Consider the following 23,704-nt stretch of genomic DNA (forward strand, 5'->3'; position numbering starts at 1 on the left):
TGCCATCCTCTTTGTTTTTGCTTCTGCCTCTCCCTGTCTCCAGGCCTTGAGTTTTAGCAGGGAAGAGTACAAGCAGCGGACTGCCCAAGCCCGATGGGATTAGTTTGCTGCTGGCTTGTCTAATATTAGTGCAGTTCTGCCAGCCCTATGGCAGCTGTCTGTGGGTCTTAAGTGGGCCTCTGTCGCTGCATTTCACACACCCCAGGGCCTCCTGCATCCTTTGCAGTTCTCCACTTTTGAAACTTGAGTCCCTTTGCAGTACCTCACCTTAGAAAAACATCACCTCTTAAAGACACAGAGCGAAAGCGCTGTGTGCATTGTGGCCTAGGAACTAGCGTCAGGCAACATGAAGGGACAACTGTCCACGAGTAGTGACTGCCACTGCGACTTGCTCTTCCTAAAGCCTATTGGCAGCGATGCCTCACTTTCTGGGCTCGGCCTTTTTCTTGCTCCCAGACTTCCTGTGTAAGCGTTGGTACCTGACGTTCAGGAAATTGTCCTGAGTGTGTGTATGCAGATGCTAGGGTGTAGGGAACACCATGCGACGTTCTTCAGCCAAAATGAGACAGGAAGCACGCTGGTTTTTAAAGGGGTGATTTTGTGCTTAGCGCTGAAATCACACAGTGCTTTCTCGCCGCTTCTCATACCCACCCCGCCCACTGAACTGGAGAAGTTACCTCACGGGGATTTGGACTCTGCTCTGCGGGAGGGGTTCAGAGTCAGGGCTGGGGTCCTCCATGCGCACGTCACCCCAAGCAGTGACCCAGGTTCTCTAACCCTGCTCCCACACGTGCCTGCTAGGCTTTGAACCATCTGAAATTGTCCATATTAGGCCATTTTTTGCTGTACAAAAATGGCAATTTGTCTAGGCCAACGTAATGTCTAAAGATTGTTCGCTAACTACAAATTAAACAATGCATTCATTTAAAAATATACATGTAAACATACGTTTACAGAAATCATGGTAGCTTTTTTTCTTCAGCATTTCCTCCTACTACGAGTACACGCTAAACCCAATACCAGTATCAGCTACTGGAAAAAAGATGAAGGCGCAGATCTGACCAGGAACCCATGCCAACTGGTTTCCTTCAGGGGAGGTTTCAATGAGCTTTAAATGGAAACTTTCCAGTTTTAAATCCTAATGGGCCAGTGTCCATTAAAGATACTAGTAGGTTTTAAATCTGCTTCTCTGTGTGCCACTTGAGTTTGACATTGACCTCCCCCCTCCCATCTGATTTGGCACACAGACCCCATTTGTGGGGACTGTTTGGTGTCTGGAAAAGCTGATGGCGGCTTCTGGAAAGATGGCCCATTATACAACCACAAACACCCGCGATCACAGGCACAATATAGAACAAGTCAGCTTGGTACCTTCCTCTCGCCAGAGAATGTTTGCGACTGCAGCAGCAGAGATTCAGGAAAGCGGGAGCATGATTGAGAGAAGGAAAAGAAGAAGAAAGCAGCGTGAGCACCTTCACTGCAGTGATTCAGGAACACACTGCTATCTAGTCCATCACACACGAGTTGGCCCCGCTCACTGCCCCTGCAGTCATACTGGGGGGATTCTGGACAGGACAAAGGCTTCAAGGCCGGGGGACCCTTTCAGTGCCTCATGAATCTTTGTAACCAGGTCCCAGGATCACAGAAGCTAATGGGATCCTCTACTTCCAAGGATGATAAAGAGGGAGCAGCATCTTTCCCAGACCTCCTGGGTTGCTTCCAGAACTCTCATTTTCAGCTAGGATTCTCCTTATCGAGACCATCTGAAATACTTCTGATAAAGATTCACATGATCAAGACTCGGCTTGGAGTCTTTGACTACGAGACCACGTCTAACGGCCATGTCCTTGAAATGACACCGGCAGACCCACGTGGGAGAGCACCCTTAACATGCAGGTGGGCTACCGTCTGTGGAGTAAAGGCGTGTGTGTGCAGGCCGCTCCAGGGCCACAGTGGGGCAGCAGCCCCTGGGGGTGGACAGGATGAGGGATTTTGGAGAAGAGGGTAGAGGTCTCAATCATACAGCAAGTAGGAGGCAGAACTGAGGCCAGGACACGCAAGCTTCCTTGTGGTCCTGGGCTGTCTGTCTGCTGTCCAGAGACTTGCCCTGTCTGGCTTCCTAGGTGTGTCTAGATTGCCAGGGAAGGTCTGCTCCTCTCTGGCGCCCTCTGTCCTCAGCTTTGAGCACAGAGAACAGTGGCTCATGGTTGGTGGCTTTGGCCCTGGCCAGTTAGTTCCCTCCCTGCCCCCCGCCCCCCATGCACCCCAACCAGCTCAGGGAGGAGCTCAAAGGCAAGAGTGGACTCACGGGTCTTTCTAGCTGAGTCTTCAATGAAGAGTGAGGAGATATCCTCGTCCACGCCCACTTCGTTTTTGGCAATGCAGGTGTACGCCCCCGTGTCTTCATACCGGACGCTGCCGATGTGAAGTTCGTTCCCATTGGCTGCAGAAAGGGCAGTGCTCAGGGCAGCCTGCTCAGCGGGACCCCCACCCGCATTCTCCTCACAGGGCTACTGAGAGTGTTGGTGTTATAAACCCAGCCTTTAAGCTGGGGTGGGAGCAGCCAACATCCCTGATATATGCCCAGAAAGGGCCAGCACAGCTGAAATGAACCTGGGACCTGATGGACAGCTTCTCATTATTGCTCTCAGAGAGCTGCAAGACCTGGGTGAGCCCAGATAGCAGGAAAATTTGAGGAGACATTTGTTCACTCCCAACATGCTTGACTTAGAAACAAATCACGTCTCTCATCTCCATTCCTAGGGAGAGTGTCAGCTTGAACTTGATGGGAATAGCACAGAAACACTGAGGGTGGTTCTTACCTAACAGGGAGAGCTGTTTAGACATCTGGGTTGAGACATCCATGCCGTTTTTCAGCCAAGTGATTCTGGGCATAGGAATGCCCTCTGCATGGCATCTTAGACTGGCTGCCACCCCCGGCTCCTGGGCCTGTGTCTCGGGGTAGACGCGGATGACAGGTGGCACTGCGGGTGAGAGTCAGCGCTGGTAAGAGAAGGCCCTCACTTGGCCTCGGGCCTGTGGTCCAGCCCTGAAACCCTGCTCCACAGAGGTGAACCGAGAGGCAACTCTGGACTTCTCTTTGCAACCAGCTTATAATCATCCTATTCAGCAACTCAAGCCCTAAAAGAAAGCTATAAAATGGATTGCAGGCAATAAACATGTCAGGCTGTGTACCCTGTAATTCATGGCTCTCATCATTATTCTAAATATGATCAGAAAGACATCCAAATATTTAATGCGGTTCAGCTGCTACGTGTAAAGAGTAACGGCCACTGACATTTATTTCTGAATGAATAAAATTCAGATACATTATTTCTGTTATCGGAAAGCCATTGGACAGGGGCTTAATTTCTTGCAGGAAGTGCTTCTCAAAGCACTTATGGGCACTAACTGGCAGGGCCACTCATTACATCACCACTCCAGGGAAGACCATTGATTTTCCAGTGGGTCATTTTTATTTCTCCACTTCTCAGCCTCTGGAACACTAGTGAAAGGCAAATGTGCCCTCCCGGCTCCTGACTCAGCCATGGGCGCTGGCACTCAAGTATGGGGCTGGGGATGGCACCTGGCTCACTCATCAGATGAGCATGGGTGGGTAAGGTGTCACCCTCTGCAGAATGCAGGCCTCTCTCACCTTGGCTGTCTGTGGGGAGGTACCTGGAAGAAGTCAGGATTGTCTGGAGGACCTTCCCTCCTACCCCGAGCTCTGGGCCGAGGAAAGAAAATAATTACAATTTTCAGTGGAATTGAGGCCTCTTCCTTAGTCACACATTTTACTGCACACACTTCCAAAAAGGGTTTGTGAGAGCTTATGTAAAAGCACCCGGATGTTAAACTAAACCAAACAAAAAGATCACATTGCTTTTGGAGGTGGGAGATGGATCCTTCCTGAAGTGGGCAACTATTTACCTGAAAGCTCCTACTGTTGGTAAAAGAAAGCATTCCAGTCCTTTAGCAGAGAAAAGACTTCCTGGGACCAGACTTGCAGAACAAATTGATGTTTATGTAGAAGGAGGCATGGTGTTGATCTTGGAACCTGAGCAAGGTTTCTAGTGATCTGTGTTTGGGTGGGCCGAGACAACCCTGCCGTCTCCTTGTGAGAAACAACGGACTCTGCACCTCCTACCGGAACTCAGGAGGCTGCTAATAATCTGATCAACTCAGTATGAGTTTCGTCTTTCCTCTGGTTGACCTGTCTAAACTGGCCCTGTTCTGTTCCTAACGAGACATTACATTGTTTTTCAGAGATAACAGAAGAAGGCCGCAGATCATACAGTCAGCCAGTTGGACATGCGCACTAGAGAAGGAATTCACCCTAGAACAACCTTTCAATGTCACCAGGTCAAAATCCACTGCAGACTATATACCATCCCCCCCACCCCAATTCAAACGTGCAATGCATGAAAAGCTGCTATCCCCTAGCGCATGTGTACTAACTCTTATTATGTTACAATAATGTGACACTATAGAATACACACAACTTCTCCTGTGTCTTCCTTTAAACGTAACATCAAACCCTTGATGGGGAGATAGATTTGAACCTTATTTCCGGTCTCCTTATGGGTTGACTTAGCAATAAAAGCCTTTTCTTGTCTCAAAAGCTAGTACCATATTGGCTCCTATGTGAGTCAGGCACCCCTTGCTCAGGAACAGACTTATGGGGTAAAGTTGGGGGGCCAAAGAGAAAGCCAAATGGACAACTGGCAAAGGGCATGAACCCACCCTCAGAATGGCCCAGAGCTGTTTCTGTAACATGAGCTCGGAAGCACCCTATGACACACAGAAACCCAACAACAATAAAACCCCAGTGGTTTCCCTAGTTTCTCTCTGTTTGCAGTTCTGGGGGAGGGTTCCAGGGTGTGTCAGAAGGGCCCTGTCACAGATCAGGCCGCTGCAGTTGGAGGAGGTAAATGGGGACTAGCTAAGGCTACCTGGAGCGCTGCTTGGAACACAGAAGCAGCTCTCCCTTCTCTGATGCCCCTTAGTTCAAAGAGGAAAGAAATAGAAACGTATCTAGTAAACTGCCCTTCCCTCCGAATGTGATAGAGGGAACAGAGGGGTTCAAGTTGAATGCGTGGCAGGGTTTTGGTCAGTAGGCTGTAATTCAATTCAAGAGCACAGAGATAGAACTTGGGGATACCTAGGAGCATGGGCCTGGTGGGGAGTTGGAGAAGGTGGTAGGGCACCCAGGGTCCTGGGACATGGGTGGCCAGGACCTTAGAGTCAATGAACTTGGGCTCTTGCAAGATCACCATTTACTTACACAAGCCTGCCTAGCAACCACAAAGTAAACCTAGAGAAGGTGAGGGAAGAATCAATAGCGATAGAAGCAGAAATGCATGAATCAATTAGCTAAAAAAAGAGTAGAACTGATACACAAATCTGGCAGTTTGTAAAGGAAAAATCAATAAAATAGTCAAATATCTGGCAAGTTTGGTCAATGAAAAAAAAGCAGAGAAAGAACACAGAGGAGATTAAAAATATGAGAATACTATATTCAACGATAGGTAACAAATGTGAAAATCTCAATGAAATGGATCACTTAAAAGGAAACTTTGAAGTATTGGCGTGGAATCACGAAGGGAATGTTTAAAAAACTTCACAGCACTACTTTTCAGTTGTACAGGATGAGTACACTCTTGAGATGTGCTGCACCATGTCCTGTAGTCAGTCCTATAGTGCAACAGTGCTGCACTGGGCATTTAAAAATGCATTGAGAGGGTGGATCTCATGTTAAGTGTTCTTACCACAAACAAACAAGAGAAACAGGTGATGGAGACATCGATTACCTTGATTGAGGTGATGGTTCCATGGGCGTATGCATGAACCCAAACTCATCAAATTGGATGCCTTAAACATGTGCCATTTTGGTATGTCAATTATACCCCAACAAAGCTGCTAAAAAGTAAAGACTACTAACTCAAAAGGCACCCTGACTTGTTTCATAGGAAATTCTTTTGTGCGTTTAAGGAATGGATAATTCCTAGAGCATTACAAGAGGGAGGATGTTCCAGATATCCTCATGAAGCTGGTATAACCCAGACACCAAAACCTGCTGCCAGAGAGAGCACGAAGCACGACCACAGACCTAACTGACTTAGGATTAGATATACCAAAATCCTAAGTAAAATATTATCAAGTTGAATCTAGCATGGTATTTAAAGGACATACTGTGACCAAGTGTAACATGTTTCAATGGCAAACTGTTAGGAACTCTATAATCAATCATGTCCAAAGTCAAAGGCAGTCAAAAAAGAAACAACATTTGATTCCCTTGCTAGACACTGAAAGGGCCTTTGAAAAAGATTCAAAATCCATTTCTTGTGGGCAGGAGAATAAACCTCAACAAAATAGGAACAGAATAATATTTCCTTCCTACAGTGAAGAATATCTCTATCAAAACAAGAAACAGTGTTTCACTGTTCTTTTTAGAATAGTGAAACATTAAGTCAGGAAGTAAAGGAAAAAGGAAAGGAGGCATATCAGACTCTCAACATTATGCTGGATGTTATTGTCTATCCATGGGAGGGAAGACATAAGAGGTACAAATATTAAAAAGATGGAGAAAAATGATATTTTACCTGGATATGCTCCAGGTAATGAATCAAGAAGTAGTTAGGGTCAATAATTGAGTACAGGGGTCAGTAGCAAAACATACAAAATGAATAGCATGCTTATATACCAGCAGCGACCAGTCAAAAAATACAGTGGACCTAAATGAAGAAAACTATAAAATCTCACTGACGACACACACAAAGAGTTGAATAATTGGGGAGATATGTTCTTGGAAAGGAAGACTTACTGTTAAGACACAAGATACTACAAATTGAGGCATCCATTTCGTTTAATTCCAATTAAAATTAATTGGTGGGGTCTTGACAAAACAATTCTAAAATTTGTCTAGAAGAAAAAAATGTACAAGAACTGAGGCAACTGAACAAGGAGTGACGACTCTCATTTTGCCATGCCAGATATTACAAAGTATTACAATACCAAATGCTGCAAAGTGGGGAGAGGTGGGGGTGGGGGGAGAGGGAAGAACTGAGGGAATTGCCATCTCTGAATCTGGCACCACATTAATGGTCTTGATTGATTTTACACAACTGTCAATTCAACATTGCGCAGCCAACATCTATTGAGTACCAACTGTGTCAGGCCTTATGGACAGAGCAGTGACAGAGACAGGCCCAGTCCTTGCCCTCATGGAGCTTTCTCTCTGGGGGAAGGTGATTGAACAATGAATCGTAAGTGTGATCAACAATGATCATCAAAGGGGTCTTTGAGGGCATGGGGACAGGTGCCTGGGGAGACTTAGAACAGAGTAGGATCCACTCTCTCCGTCTCATAAAGGAGCTACTTACCTTCCTTACTCCTGCGGTGCTTGTTCCTTTATTGGGGGCAGGTTGGTGAACAGGGAACTCTAGACTGGTGATGTGTGGAGTGGCCTCCTCAGTGAGATGGCCAGTGGTCAGTACCAGCCTTAAACACTGGCTGTTGCCACCTGACCTTTGATAGAAATCCTGTGGACCCGTGAAGTTTTCAAACTTGAACATGTTCTGCATCCTTTGGGGAGGGGGGCTTGCTGAAACAGGGCTGGGCCTGCTCCCACGATGCCTGGTTCTGGAGATGTGTGATGGGGCTGGAGGCTTTGATTCTACCTCTCAGGTTCCAGGCGAGACCCTGAGTCAGTGGGCTTGGAAACTCTTGCAGACCAATTCACGCCTAACTTTGAACTGAATGCGTGGCACTGTTCTAGAACCCAGTGACACCTGACTGAAAGTCAAGGGTATAGGATGAGTGATTCACTTGAAAAAAAAAAATGACATCTACTAAATGCAGGACATACAGGCCTCCAGGGCAGGGCTTAAAAGACTGCTCACATGGTCAGAGCGAGAGGAACCCTCTGCTGGCCTTCAGGCCTCCATGAGCCAAAGTCATTCTGAGGGCTGAGACCACTCCTTCTCGGCCTCCGTCTCTCCATCAGCAAGACCGCAGAGGGGGCCTCAGACCTCTGCATACTCCCCTCCTGATGTCCCCTTTCCCCAGACTTGCCCCAACTCTCCAACTGGGGACCATCAGGACTTTTTCCCTCACGCCCTTTATTTAGGATCATGTCAGTCTCCACAAAAAGCCTAGGCCTCTGGGGCCTCCCCTCATCCCCAAAACCTTCCTTTGTGCCTTCTGGATCTCATGTTCTGCCATCAGCAGAAAGTTGTATATCCTCAAACTCTCCTATGTTCCTTCTCACTCAAATGGAAACCTGATGACACTGCTTCTCCTTCAGCCTCTTAAGTGGGTCCGTCCCACTTAAGGGCTGGGAGGTGGGGCAGGTGTCCTTTTTGGCTCTCATTGCCAGTGCAGACCACTGCAGGCCATGCTCTCTCCCTTCTCCAGAAAAATGCCCAGTTTGGAGTTTCATGTCATGCCAGCCTCCTTCCTAGATTCTGCCCCCTCATGTCCCCTCCAGGACGTGGCCCCAGCATTTCTCTCCCACTCCCACATAAGTTCTCCCTTTCTACTGGGTCTTCCCGATCAGTCTATACAATGCTGTTAATTTCCATCCTGAAAAAAGACACCTCTCTTTATCCCAACTTTGTCCCATTTTTCTCCTTGAAAACGCCCCGAGGAGCTGATCGTATTCAATTGCTATGACTTCTCTCCCCGATTCTCCCTTGAGCCAGTTCCAGGCAGACTGTACCCCCCACACCACTGAAACTGCCGTTCTCCAGCTCACAGTGACCCCCACAGCTGACCCCGACCCAATGGCCCGCTCTCTGTCCTCATGCTCCCCGACCTGTGGCACAGCTGACCACGCCTCCTCCCTGGCCCCCACACCCCACACTCCTAGTTTTCTTGTCTCAGTGGCTTCTCCTCTGTCTTCCTTGCTGATTTTTCTCACCTGCCACGCTCTAAATGCTGCTGTGTTGGTTGTTGGACATTCTCCATCCTCGCTCACTCCTTCGGTGGTCTACCCTAGCCCACTGACCTTAAATACCACCCACCCTACAAGGCATCTGAAATTTACATCTCCCGCCAAACTTCTCCCTTCCACTCCAACCTTAGACACCCAGCGGGCTGCGCACCACATCACATGTGCCACGTCCCCACGAGTTCCAGATCTTCCTCCCCCAGACCTTGTCCTTTGCTCTCCTCGTCTCAGGAAATGGCCACTGTAGTCCGGCTGCTCAGACCAGGTCCTTTGGAGGCATCTTTGACTTTCCCTCCAAGCTGACACTAACAGCCCCTTTTCAGCAAGGCCTTCTCTCACCATCGTAACTGAAATTCCCACCTTTGATCTGACTCTCCTTATCCCCTGCTGTTTTTAAGATTTCCTCCTTAGTACTTTTCACCCTTTGACATGTCCCATGAGGGCAGAGATTTTGCTGCTGCCCCCTGTGCGCCAGTGGCTCAGGCCTCCCGTGTTTTTCCTGAGGGGCTGGTGTGGAGGAGACTGAAGGAGCACGCCAGGCCAGCAGCAATGGAAGGGGGCCCTGTGGAGAGTCCTGGCCCCTCCTCCAGGGCTACCGTGGAGCCAGCGTGACTCTGGGTCTCGTCCACAGAAGGCAAACCCCAAGGCACGAAGGAGCTAGACCGAGAAGCGCATCTTGCCCTGACCTCACTACATACTAAGGGGAAAAGTGGCACAAGGATGTGAAAATAACAAAAGAACAACGTAGTCACTTGGGTGGGAGCTTCCTCACTGCCTCCAGGACCAAACTGCCCCCTTCGTGTGTGATGAGGCAGCACTGCGCCTGCGGTAGGTGGACCAGGCCCAGGTTCTGAGCAAGCACCTGTCCATCTGGGCAGAAGCTGCGGCTCCTGCCAGAACGGGGAGAGCCTGAGGGGAACCTGGGTGGGGAGGCAGCACAGGCCCCGCTGTCCCCGAACCCCGCCCGGACCGGCCTGTCAGAAAGAATCCTGCATGTTCTTTGTGAGACTGAGGAAACATCTGCCCGCCCCGGGGAGGGGGTGGGCAGACACACAGCTTTCTGCTAGCAGCAAAGCAGAGACCCAACTGTTTTCCTTTGGCCCCCATCTCTCCTTTTCTTTTGTGTAACCTGCACACTAAAAATCATTTCAAATTAATGTATCCTGGGTAAACACCTTCAATTTTTTTTTTTTAATTTGCAAAACCTTCCAGTGAAAATGTTTGAATATGTAACACAAAGGCCCATTCTCTTTGGTTTCCCACTTCTGAGGTGCAAGGCACATACATACGTCCTAAATAAGAGGCACGTTCGCGAAAGTACCAAGCTGGAGTAATAAACAGATTTGGGAGATGATATTGTTTTGGGGGATGAATCACTACTTGTCTGTGGGGAGGTCGAGGGTGTTTGTAATTTAATGGATTAATCATTTATGTCTGAAGTTCTTGCTCCTTCCTATGAGAGCAATGCGGGAGGTTTGCATGAAGTTATAAATCATGTCAGCATTTAGGCCTCATCTCTGGGAGGTCTGGTCTATGGGGAAGTTATACCAATAATTCGAGAGAGGCAGTAATTGTCTGGAAGTGTTTCCTTTAGTCACAAGGTCAAAGCAGAGTCACGGATGGAGAAGCTTCAGAAGATGGTGGCCCAGACTATATATCAGGTCCTGTCCTGCCACCTAGGGGTTGGGTAGCTCCAGGGAGAAAAAGTCTATATTTTATTCCTGGTTTGGCAAACTTCTCTGGGTCTTGATTTTCCCATCTGTATAATGGGTTGGAGGCTCTCTGAGGAGGCCACCAGCTCAGACCACCTATGTCCACCAACTACAGTCAAATACAGCTTGAGACAACCCAAAATCTCCCCCACTTTGGACCACTTTGGACTTCGAACTATGTCTGTGTCAGGCATTTTGCAAGCATTTTCCACATATTCTATCTCATCAGGCAGGAGTTACTACTGTTATTCCCATTTTGCAGGTGCGTTTACTTGTCTTAAGACTGTATGTCAAAGAAGTACCGGCAGTAGGACTTGAACCAGGTCTGTCTGGCTCAGAGCTCATGTCTTGACCCTTTGACAGAGGTGTTGCCACCTTGGGTCTGCCCTGAGCCTCGATGGAACAGCCCCAGCCCAGCTCCTATTCCCAGGAATGGTCTCTGTCTCTTGGACCCACAGGCCACACATTAACGCCCCAGCACATCTGCCATTCACTCGGAGTCTTCTGAACGCTCCCCTCTCCTCCCGTCATCATTTTCCCCTTCCTGTCTTCCCTCTGAGGAAAAGCTAGCTGGAGGAATGGACACAGAACATCGCCCCTATCTGGGTGTCCGGGGCACTATGTCAGCTCAGTAAGCCACTACCTCTGCCAGGCTGAGAGGGAACCAAAAGGGACCTCCAACAGCCCTGCTGGGCAACTGCGCTGAATTCTACCCAGGCTGGTCAGGGCCAAGTTTCATGCTTTTGACGCATGCTTGGGATAGAAGGCGGAAAGGAACAAATCCCACAGATGAATTTGTTACCACCTTCTCACTCTTTCCTCAGGAGACTCCTTAAGAAGGCAGCGTGCCTTCTGTCCCGAGCACCAGCAGTGCTTTCTCAACCTTCCCAGGCCCTCCTAGTGGAAGCTTATACCCTTTGGCACTAGTTGCAGCCTGCAAAGCTCCCCGTGCCCTCGGCCTCAGTGACCCAGCCTCCTGGGAACTGGAGTCGCACTGGGAGTCTGCACAATGGTCTGCTGAGCCCCAGCGGGAGCTGGATGACCCTCAGCCATGCGATTCACCAGCTCCAGTTCTGCTGAGGGCTGGGCCTTATCATCACTGCTGTGGGTCCTTCCTCAGAGTATCCCTAGGCCAGCTGTTTCTGATCAGATCTGAGCTCAACACGGGGACACAGACAAACGAGGCAGGGTTCTTGGCCCCTGTCCCCCACAGTGTGCGGCCCACAGCAGCCCAGCGTTGACCTGACTGCCCCTGCATCCCGTATCCGGACTCTGCAAGAGCAACATGGCCCAGCAAGGAGGGGAGGGCAGGGGTCCACAGCCTGGTCTTTGGAGTCAAGACCGGTTCTGCAGTTCCTAACTGCAGGGCTGGGGGTCCGCGGCAAACCACGTGCTCCCTGAGCCCCAGGCTCCTCATCGGAAACAAGGATGTTCCTATTGTAATTGTGTCTTTTAGACCATTCTAGCTTAAACAAAACCTTCCCTTCTCCCCACACAGATACGACCTTCCCTCTCGGTCCAACACAGCAAGCTGAACTTCTGGGATACTGTAAACACCTCCGTCTTGTTCCCAGGTCACTAGGCAGTGGACTTACATCCTTGAGAGGCAACCCCAGGCTTATGTGAGCATAGTGCTCCCATGAAGGACCTGGTGAATGGATGCAAATGCCACCCCAAGTGCCTGGGAGTCAGCTCAGCCCAGGGACCTCAGGGCTCCTGGAGCTAAGGCCACCTGAATGGCCGAGCCCAGCTGCCATGGAGCCAAGCAGAGTGAGCGATTTAATGAGGTAGAAAACTGATCACAAAATAAAGAGGTCCCAGCATGTTACCTCCAACTCAATTGCTAGTGCCTTGGCTGGAAGGGAAGTCGAAAATCTCTAAGCAATTAGGAAACGGATCTCAAATGGCCTCTCTTTGGATCTTGGTGGGAAGGTTTTGCTCTGTTTAGACTTCCCCAGGGCCAAGAGCAGCCTCTTCAGCGGAGACTGGGCCATTGCTGGGCTAGTGGTGGAGAGGGGGGAAAGGGGGAGGAGGGAGGGAAGAGGTGAAGTGGGGCTGAGGGAGGAGGGAAAGGGGGAGAGGGGAGGGAAGAGAGTAGAGGGGGTGGTGGAGATGGTGGGGGTGGTGGGGAAGGGAGGGCTGGAATACTACTTTCCAGTGCCAGCTCTGTGGTCTGCTTCCTACCTGGTGGGAGGAGGTTATTCTCTACTTTGAACCCCGCAGCACCTCAGGGAGTCTGTGGGCTGGGGCCTTCCTCCTGGATTTGGCACTGGGAGTGAAGAAGTGGCCCACCCACACCAGGAGCTCATTCTTAGTGTTGGGGGAACTCGGGGCAGAAGGGCTTTCCTAGCACCATGTAATAAGGCATTTAAGACCACAGAGGCTCCTCCGGAAGCCACAGGCTCACCTTTCCAGGCTCTCACCTGTGAATTCCTCAGCAGGTGTCTCCTCTTCCTGCCTCACAGACTTGCTTTGGAGGGAATAAAGGGGAAAAGGCTCAAGTGCTCTCCTTGTGCTGTGCTTGTGAAGGGCGGGCAGGGTGTGAAGGGGTGAAATGAGGGTCTGGGAATATTGGTTATTTCCCTTTTCCAGGCTTGTCTGAGGACGCGAGGGACCGGGAGCAAACCATGTGGAGTTGTTCTGCACTGAAACATTCCCCAACACTGTCCAATGCCAGCCAGCCCTTGGAAGTTTTAGATGGCAAAGCCCTCTTCACACTGCAAAGCACAGTCATGCAGGACATGGTGAGGCCGAAAAGGAACACCAATGGAGCCACAGATAGGGGAGTCGTACCACAGTATTCCCGATGGCGGCTGGGTTGGAGACACAGGGAGCAGGAGCCACACGGCCCGCAATCCATACTCTGCTTGCTAACCGCACTTGCTAGCCTCAATCCACTTGCTAACCGTTTTTCAGCCAACTAACCAACCCCTTGCCAGTGTAGCCATGGCAGTTATATTAGTGGCTAATGACTCACCGGTAACAGCTGACGGCCACCCAGCTACAGCAGATGGCCATCTGATTATAGCTGATGGCCATCTACTACCTGAGCCAGCACCCCTCCACGTGAGGCCAAGAGCCTGGAAACTGCTCTCTGGGACTCTGTCCCCACACACACGTTTCCTTCTCCTCCACCCCCGGAGTGGCTCCTGTGGGGTGAAAGGTCCAGACCCTGCCTGCCAGCTGCATATTACATTGGCTTCTGAATCCCAGACCTGTTGGCTCACCCAGGGGGTGTTAGAATTAAGAACCTCTGGGTTACTTCCGTGGAATCCAGAGACTTCATTGTAGGTCTGGCTTCAAGCCAACAAGCCCAGCCATGAAACTCCATGAACGGATTAAGTATATCCCAGCTCAAGGGAAATATTAATAAAATATGGCTTAGCACGCATGAGTATAAGAATCCCTAAAACATCCTTTAGGGCAAATGCACAGGCGAGCTGAGCTCACCCAGTGGTCCTTAAATGGCTTGTCACCCTGCATCCCAGAGGTAAGCGACACTGAACCTCATTCTTGACACCTTGCTCACTTTATCTCAGAGCTGAAGCCCTGAACACCAGCTGGCTCAAAGGCTCTGGGGCTGACTTGGAGCTTCCACAATATTCCCTGACGCGTGAACACTTGCCCAGACATGCTGGGTGACAGGAGCGAGGTCCAGCTGGGCGTGGCCGGACACATCTGATTTCCCTGGGGTGCGATCTGCCACACACTGTGGGACACAACGGCTTGTTTGCTCTAATGGCTGGAGTGGCCAGGTTGGGCATGGGTCCTGGGTCTGGAACAACACTTGCTAGGGGTGTGACCCCAGGCAAACGACCTTACCCAGACTCTCATTCATAAAGTGGGTTAAGATATACCAACTGGGAGAGTCCATGTGACATGTAAGCACAGGAATGGCTAGAGTAAGTGCTCAGAAAACACGGACTGCTATAATTCTTGATGCCCTCATCAGGTGGGGTTATTTCTTCCCGGTTCCCAGGAGTCCTAGCAACACAGGGGCCTGTGAAAAACCCAGGGAGCCCCCCGAGTCTGCTCAGGTTCAGGCTTGGCTTGGCCCCCGTGGAGGCTCATTGAGCCTCTTGCTGAGGGAGATGGGAGGCAGCCTCTGTTGGAGGAAACAGTGCCTCTCAATTGGATAAGTGACACGGGTCCACACCACCTGGAAGCTGAACGGTGGGTTTTAGGCTGTGTTTGCTTCTCACTGGAGCCAAGCCTGTAGCAGGCCACTGCTGCCACCATGTCACATGAAGGGCACAGTGCTGGCGTGTCTGCCGCTGAGCAGGACTTGCCTAAAGACTCATCCCCTTGCACCAGAATCCATTCAGCAGAGGGAGCTTTGGGTGAGGCTGAACACGGAAATTAGTCGGTGGACGTTGCCCTTTTCCCACTACTCCCCTTTACTTATGAGAGAGATGGGGGTGTCTTGGGGTCAAGTATTTCTGCAAGACAGACTACAGGAGAGGGGAGGGCTGTTCTGAGCAGCATTTGGGGACCACTTTGAGGGGACGACATGCATGGAGCCATTTACTAACCATTCACCTGCAGGACGTGGGTCTGGAACAGCTCCTCGTGGCCGGAGGCGTGGCAGGTGTAATTGCCCATGTGTATGGTGGTCACCTTGGTGATGTAGAGGGAGTCGTCCTCTCCGAAGTCCTGCACGGGGCAAGGAAGACAGTGAAGCTGGCCTCTCTAACAAGTCGCTTGAAGGATAGCCAGGTGTCCTGGTTTTCCAGGAAACACAAACGCTGAGACTTCCAGTGTGCCCCCTTGCTCAGCCAGGGTGGTGCAGGAGCTGGTGAGCAAGAAGCCCACCTCTCTTCCATGTCACTTGCCCAGACCCTGTACATCCGTTTAAGGCCTTGTTCACCTTCTCGGGGAGGCCGCGCTTGAACACCTTCCCCAGCATGCTCCCTCTCGACTTCTAGGAACTGGGTTCACCTGCCCTCCTATTTATTGGCTGGTTTCCTGGGATCCTGCCCACCTGCTGAAAAGCTCTGTGCCTGGAGGGTGCCTTGTTTAGCTATAGGCAAACTTTTTCTTAAAGGGCCAGAGAGCAATTTTTTGGGGGGACTTTGTGGGCCATAGGGTATCTGTCAACTACTCAGCTCTGCCTTGTAGCATGAAAACAGCCGTAACGATACATAAATTAACCAATGTCACTGTATTCCAATGAAATTTTATTTAAAAAATAGGTGGTGGGCTGGATTTGGCCTGTGGGCTGTAGTTAGGTTACAAAGGGTTTTAAATCCCACCTTGATACCAAATTAATTTCAGGCAGCTTGCAGAGATTTGGATAACCCAAGAGAAGGGAAACAGAACTCTGAGGAAGACGGGGCAGACAAAACCAAGAGAAGGGCATAAAAGAGAGCCAGGAGGGGTGATGTGTGTGCATTGGGTTCTGTGGGAAATGGCTCCGTAAGCCTTGTCCTGAGCTCTGCAGCCCACAGTGTGGGCTCCTATTGGGCCAGTGCACAGGGGAGGGTGGGCAGGAGGGGGCTTCTGGCTGGTCAGAGGCCCCTGATGAGCACTTGGGCACAAGGCACTCCCCCAGGGCCTTTTCGGTCAGCTACGGTCTCTCTAGCAGAACCACACACACCACTGGCCCTGTTCAGGCCCAATGCAGACATGCTGGGAGATGGAAATACCCAGTGTTTCAGGATGACCCCTCATCAGGTGTGGCTTTAGTTCCCAAACATGTCTGAGGTGTGGTGCTCGGAGCTGAGGGGACAGAGGAGGGCCTGGCTCACTGGTGAGAAATGACTGAGCAGTGCCAGCTTCTGAGATGAGGGGCTCAGAAGACTCAGGTTTCAGCTTGAGCTCTGTCATGGAACATCCCCTCGTGCCTCTGGGCACTGGTGCCTGCACCTGCAAGTGCCCTGCCTGCCTCATGGGATGCTGGGGAGACTGGGCGACACAGTGCCCGGGAGTGCGTTGGCCAATGCACATGGGGGAGGGTACTCTTCTTGTTATTATTGACAGGAGATGCAAAACTCCTCTTGACCCCTGGAGCCAACACCAAACCGTCCCTCTTGCCATTGCCCCGGCCCTTTCTGCACAGAGGCATCTGGTGGCAGGCAGGAGGGAAGGCCACCGGTCAGCTGTTTAAGAGCAGCCACAGGGAAGTTCTGGCTCCCTGTTCCTATTAGGGCTCCTGCTCCCCGAAACGTGGACCCTCTGCTCGCTCACACTCAAGATGGCCCTGCCACCACCCTCATGAGTCCTTTATAGATGCTCTCTGGCTAATTAGCCCGATGAGGGGGTGCAGGCCCGGAGAGAGGCCTGGGTCAGGGCAGAGGTGGGAGGGTGGAGAGAGGACACACGCAGCCTGTTTTCAGGATTGGGGGAAAAATGCCCAACACTGTTCCCAATGGGGTAAAATACTGGAGAGAGCTGCCGGATTCCTGCGAATTTTCTCTGAAACACTGCTCTTCTTGAAAAAGGCCCATTCCTACCATTCTGGGAAGCTTCAATAATGCAAATAAAACACCAGAGAGCTGATCGGTCCTGTGTCATAACAGAGTCATACAGCGTTCATTTCTGAGTTGTCTGTGAAAAGTTAATGGTTAGTCAATTCTGGGGCTGACACACATCTGTTTCCTGTGTCAAAGCCTAAGTCTGAAGGAAAATGTATTTTGCCCAAGTCTCAGGGGTGGGATGGCATCTTGAAAGAGGGCTGGGAAGCTGCGTGCAGCCCCCAGCTTGGGGGCCCCTCAACACCTCACCCCAAAGGGCAGCCCGAGAGCTGCTTGCTGGGAGTCTGAAACTGGAGGCCTCAGAATTCCCTTCCAAACGGCCTTCCTGAACCTCCATGCCCACATCCCTTCCCCATGGGAGGGCCCTTGGGGCCAGTCTGAGGTTCTGGTACCCCCTGTTCTTGTTGTCACCTCGATGGGCTTGTGTGGTCATGGGGACCCCAGCGTTCCTCAGGCTGAGAAGTGCCCCAAGGCCGAGGTTCCCATGGAACAATTGCAGTGATGCCACCATCTTCAGGAGTTAACTCTGTGCCAGGAATCCTGACCTATATCGCCTTGTTTAATCCTCAGAAAGCCCCTGCGAACCATAAACCGAACAAAAGCCCGGGGCCCTGTCCTTCACAGCAGGTTCAGAGTCTGACCTCTTAGCACCTCCACTGCCATCCCCCTGGGCCAAGGCACCATCCTCCCTCCTGCCTCTGCCCGTCTGCAGGCTGCCCTCCGCACAGCAGCCAGACCACACCCCTGCTGGCCCAGAGCCACAGCCCTAGCAGTTCTGCAGTGGTGAGCTGCCTGTGCCCTCTCCCACTCCACCTCCTTCCACTCTCCCTTGCTGATTCCACTCCAGCACTGTGGCCCCTTGCTGTGGCTCTCACATGCCAGCCATCCACCCCCTTTCTACTTGCTGCCTCCTTCTCCCCAAAGGCTATCAGTCTGGCTTGCTCCCTTCAAATCTGCTCAGATGTTATCTGGTGCCTTATCTGTAACCCCCACTCCCGCCCTCCACCTCCCTTCCTGCCTTATTTCTCTTCTTGGCACTGCTACCATCTAGCATACTGTTGGTGATTTGCCTTGTTTGCAGTCTGTCTGCCCCCCATGGGAACCTGAGCGATGTGGGGAGGGCAGCAGCTCTCAGCTGTGCATGCTGCTCACAGCTGTGTCTCCAGCACCTAGCAGCACCTAGCACAGGACCTAGCAAGTACCCCAGGGGGCCTTCCGTAGATATCCACTGAGGAGATGGAGCAAAGTGCTGAGTTAGGCTTTCTGCAGAAACTCTTCTGGTTCTTTGGGTTTGACTACTGAGGCGCCCACCTTCTGCCTGCCCGTCCACTCAGAGGTTGCTGGTCACACAGGGTCAAAACGAGGTGACGAGGGGCAAGGTAGAGAACTGGTCTCCCCTACCGCCCCACCCTATCTCCTCCATGCGGTATTCCTCAGGCCAAAGCACGCTGGAATTGACAAAAGAGAAGGCTCAACTCAGAGCAGGCAGAGATGGAAGAGCGCATGCGTGGAAGCCCACCCCAGCCGCGGCGGGTGACATTTGGTGAGCCCCTAACAAAGTCATTTAACTTCCCTGTCTGCTTTCCCTCCCTGCTGCTGGGAGCAGAGACATAACTCCTGGGTGATGAGTCAGGCGCTGAGGGGTGCTTGTCAGCTCTTCAAGGACACGTGGGGCTGCGGGATGCATTCTGGCTCTACCTGGAGCACCTCACTTATTACCAGCCCGTGATTTTGGCTCTGGTGAGAACCCGACTGTAATAAATAAAGTAATGTCTCTGGGCTAAAACAATCGGCATCATACAATTATAGAACAAAGTGCATATTGTTTTCTGGAACATGAACACTGGCTACAGAAATCAAATTTACCTCGTTGGATGTGAGGAAATTACTTTAAAAATTGATTTATAAGAAGCTACATAAAACTAAACCTGCAATCCTTACTCTCCCAAATGTTCTTTGAGATGTGTCTGAATAATGCCATCAATGCTTGATTGCATCTCTGTAATTGTCTTTTTATGGATGGCTTTCCCCCATTCTGATGCAGAGAAATGTATTAGCAAAATCAAGGTTCCGTCCACAAATAAACAGGTGCCAGATTAGACCGTTCTTTGTACTGATGCACATCCATCTTTGGGAAAGAGACAATTTTACTTAAAGATATGGTTTTTGCCTTTTAAAAAGCGATTTTCTCAGTCTCTGCCTTTAATGAAGTAATTAAATGAGATGTAAGTATTACACCATCAGCAGAGGTGAGATGGGGGGTGTTGTCATAAGGATGCAGGGGGGTCAGGTCTAAGGTAATGTGAACATGAGCCATCAATGCTGAGTATCGAGTGACTAGATATTAAATACAAGGACTCCAGAGTGAGTTCAGAGTTTGGGTTAATGGTACCATCAGTGCTCTAAGTTAAAATTCGGTTTAGAAACATTTATTCCACGCTTTTCCAACTCTGCCCTTCTCAGGAGCACCCCTGGCTCTCTTTGGGGAGGATGAAAGAAAGGGGGGTGATCTTTGCCTTCATGCTGGTTCAGTTCTGGCTTCTAGAATTTTACTAACTTGACCCTCTCACTTGCACAAACATTTGAACACAACGGACACAAACAGTGAGTGACAGGCAATGCCTTGGTGATGGCGGGTCCTCAGAAGGATATCTGCAATCACACAAGCACACATCTATCATCCAGACCAAGCAAGTACCAGATGCATCAGCCATGGCACACAAAAACATCCACGTGGACACACGCAGTAAACGTGAGCACTCACGCACATGCTCATTCCAACCCACAGGCTCTCCACTGCTGACCACGCTGACCCACACTGAGTTCCTATGCTGGTCCCTTCTTCCCAGCCCTTCAGGGGACTGACATGCCACTCTGCAAGGACCTGCAGAACCAGCCCTCTGGCTCAGAGTCCTGTTTTTTTTAAATTTTTTTATTGGGGAATATTGGGGAACAATGTGTTTTTCCAGGAGCCATCAGCTCAAGTCATTGTTTTCAATCTAGTTGTGGAGGGTGCAGCTCACCGGCCCATGTGGGAATTGAACCGGCGGCCTCGGTGTTATGAGCACTGTGCTCTAACCAACTGAGCCAACCGGCCGCCCCAGAGCCCTCTTAAAAAAGAAATCCTTGGAACTTGAAGAGATCCCTCAGTAGCTGCTGAGCCTTTAGGGGAGGGCTGCTATGGACTGTCATGCTCAGTGTGTCCTCCTGCCTGTTCCCAGGCCCAGGAGAGGGAGCCAGAGGCATGGGCGAAGGTACTGTGCCGGGATCCTGGCCTCCCTGGGACTGCAGGGCACGCGTGGACACCGGCTGACTTGGGTTTGTGTCGTCAGTCTCCCCCATGACTGTGAGTGCCAAAGGGGAGGCACTTCATCTTCCTGGGCAGCAGTGTATTGCCCCCAATGTGTGGCATGGTGCCTGGGCATAAGTGGGACTCAGGTGGTGTTTACTGAATGAATGGAGGCGTGTTAGCCAAGTGGGAAGGGTGGTGAAGAAGTAACATTACCCGGAGACGGGTCTGGCCTGTGCTCTCAGCTGCTGGGAGGTGAAGTCTGGGCCTGCAAAGGTCCTGCCTCATAGAGTGTCTCTGTTGGCCTGGGGGCTTGGCCACCAGACAGACTAACAGTGTGATGGGGGTGCTAGGCCATGCGGTATCAGTTCTGCCTCCCCAGGGGCGGGAGGCCAGAGGTCCCACACGTAGGCCGTCTGTGACTAAGCGCTGGTAAAAACTCTGGACGCCACACTTGGGTGAGATTCCCTGGTTGGCGGTATTCTGCGCATATTGTCACATGCTCGTGCTGGGAAAGCAACATGTCCACGACTCCCTGGGGAGGGGACAATGGAAGTTCACATTTGGACCCGCCTGGACTCTGCCCCATGGTTGTCTTCCCTGGGCAGATTTTAATCTGTACTCTTGCCCTGTAATAAACTGTAACTGAGTGTAACCGTCCTCAAAGAGTTCTGTGAGTCTTTCTAGCAAATTATTGACTCTGAAGGTAGTTTTGGGACATCCCCACGTGTCATCGATATCAGAGTGGGCAGTCTTGTGTGGACTGCTGTCTCTAACTTTGTAATTGGTGCCAAAACTCAAACGGGGGATTCTGACCCAGTTGTGAGGATGTTGAGCATTTGACCTGGGCACGACCTTGAGTGTCTGAGTACACACGGATGCCTGGGCCCCTGCAACAGAAGGCTCACGTCAGAGATACGCTCCTGAGCCCCCGGCTTGTCCATCCTCAGAAGCCAGAGGGCAGACACCTCCTTACTGGCCAGCTCTCCAGAGTGTCGTGTGGGTGAGTGGCAGTTCATGGGGCCCTCTGGTGAGCTGCAGGCCTGGACCCCTGAACAGGGCTTTGGATTTGCAGCCAATCAGCCCAGCGCAGCCATCTGGGGCAGGAAGGGACTCGGGCATTAGCCTGTGCTGTAGCCGTCAATTGAGGTTCCACACGGCCGGGGAATCTGCGACTCTCTGTGGGGGCACCTGGATCCCCAGCCTGAGAGGGTTTTCCTGAGGGCACCACTCATAGCAAGACAGCTGACTGCCATTCTTGCTGTCCTTGAAAATCTCCAGAGAGGATTTAATTAAATTTCCTTCCATGGCTCATTGCAGGGACCAAGATGGCTTGCAATCAGGAATTTTCTCCCAATGTGGTGTTTAAAACTCTATTTATACACTGTTGGGAGAGTGTAACTTGGTGCAAGCTTTTTGGAGGGCAATTTGGCAACATCCATCAAAACCAAAAATGTGCCCACCCCGGGATGAAGTCATTCCACTTCGAAGGACTTATCTTACAGACCTACTTATGCAAATGTGCCAAGAGGGGTATCCGGATGTTAACTGCAGTGCCGTTTGCAGTAGACGGAGCCTGCAAACAGGCTGGATATGGCTCCCCTGTGTGGGGCTGCTGAGGGCAGCCCAGGTACAGCAAGTGCTCGGTATGGCCTGGGGCTCTGCATTCAGAGTCTGACGCTGGATCACAACCTTCCAGAGGGACCCCGTGCCTTTGAGACGGTGCCAGAAGGGAAGCCTTGAAGCCAATAATAGAAGGAAGAGAGGTGACCCTGAGGAGGTCACTGAGAAAGTAAAGGCCAGTGGAAGTACTTGGAGGGGCAGAGTCCCCCCACGAGTTGCAGAGGCTGGTGTACCCATGGGCCTGACCCCCGTCTCTTGGAGACCCCTGGCCAGCATGCCTAGTGGTTTGAACCCACCCAAAGTTCTAAAGAACCAGATGTTGACCCGCAAACAGGTTTTGTGACACCAGCCGGAGAGAACTGGCCAAAGCCTGTGAGCTCTTCAAGTACAGTGTTTTCTAAGATTTTAAAACAAAATGTACCCAAATGTTTAATGAGATTATTTTAATGCAGAACCTATAACCACTGTCGATCGTGTTGCATATAGTTCTCCATGCTAATCAAACACCTCTCATCTCTTTACAGTGGATTCATGATGGGTTCATATAAAGACAATAAAAATTAAATGAGTCATGAGCTCCTAAATCATTCTCTTTTGGTCTTTTTAATAACTCACTTCCAAAGAGCTGGCTGAAAGCATATGCTTCATTAGAGTTATTTGTTCCTGGTTTTACACACCATTTAGACATGGGAAAAAAGCAAACCTTTTAACACATCCTTCAAACACTGCCACAAATACTTTCTTCTAATGGGTTTTGTTTTTCTGCTTTTATCACTGTAATCCGCCTGCCAACATTTGAAAGGCCCAAATAGTGAGATTTGGTGAAAAGAAAAAAAGAAAAAAAAACAACAAAAAAAGAGTGGCCCTTTCAAGTCATTTGAAATATACTGGGTTTGTTGTAGACATTTTTTTTTTTAAAGAAGAGTACAATAGAAAAATGTTTCCTCTCGCTGAGAATATCCAGCCAAACAATCCCATGTGCCAGTCTCAGCGCCTTCTGCTTCCCTCCCTCGCTTGGGCAGAGGCTAGCAGCTGCTGAGAACCAGACACATGGGCCTACATCCATAATGGACACAACCCACGGGGGCGCGGGCACTGCAGCGGTCACTGCTGGAGCAGGAGGCAGGCCCAGCTGGCCCCAGACCGAGGCCTTGGCAAAGCTGGGTGCTGGGAGGCATGTCCCAGGAGCAAGGAACACAGAGAGCTCCAGCTGGGGTGGGCTGCAGGCCCTGGCGAGTTATTGGACCCTCGACTTAAAAAACCTCTTGTGCCTCACGAAGTTGGGGGGAGGGTTAAATGAGATGATGCTTGTGGATGGACCAGCATGGAGTCTGGCCCCCTGGATGTGGGAGCTGCCTGTGCTAATGGTAGAAACAACAGCATTAATACTGGCAAGGATTCAGCAGGTCAGCTCTTTTCTGTGACTTTGGGGGCGTCCTCTCCCTGCTTATGCTCCATCATGGACAGGACGCCTGTCCCTGAGGATCATAAGGGACAGTGAAGAGCACAGGAAGAAAGGCAGGTATGGGGGGGCAGGTGACACCGTTGAGGTAGGATGTACGACTGGATTTGGGGACAATCACTTCCCTTCACCCTGAGTGGCTGCTGTGTGGTCTGGATGGAGGGTTGAGGCCTGGAATGGGTTTGCATGCTCAGT

General features: G+C 50.8%; 1 protein-coding gene across 3 annotated transcripts in view; it reads right to left on the bottom strand.

Annotated features, from left to right (window-relative positions):
* The window catches only part of FSTL4 (follistatin like 4), a 373,767-nt gene that overhangs the window by 23,274 nt on the left and 326,789 nt on the right, over window positions 1-23,704 (bottom strand). Inside the window, exons 8-11 of one of the 3 annotated variants that reach the window (XM_081035341.1) lie at window positions 15,195-15,315; window positions 2,823-2,984; window positions 2,309-2,443; window positions 1,372-1,398 (exon numbers count right to left, since the gene is read on the bottom strand). In XM_081035341.1, the coding sequence (XP_080891467.1) occupies window positions 1,372-1,398; window positions 2,309-2,443; window positions 2,823-2,984; window positions 15,195-15,315 (445 nt within the window). The remainder of the gene's footprint in view (window positions 1-1,371; window positions 1,399-2,308; window positions 2,444-2,822; window positions 2,985-15,194; window positions 15,316-23,704) is intronic. The other 2 variants (XM_081035342.1, XM_081035343.1) reach the window with 2 other exon arrangements.

The sequence above is a fragment of the Rhinolophus hipposideros genome (genome assembly GCF_964194185.1).
Source record: "Rhinolophus hipposideros genome assembly, chromosome: 23".
NCBI lineage: Eukaryota > Metazoa > Chordata > Mammalia > Chiroptera > Rhinolophidae > Rhinolophus > Rhinolophus hipposideros.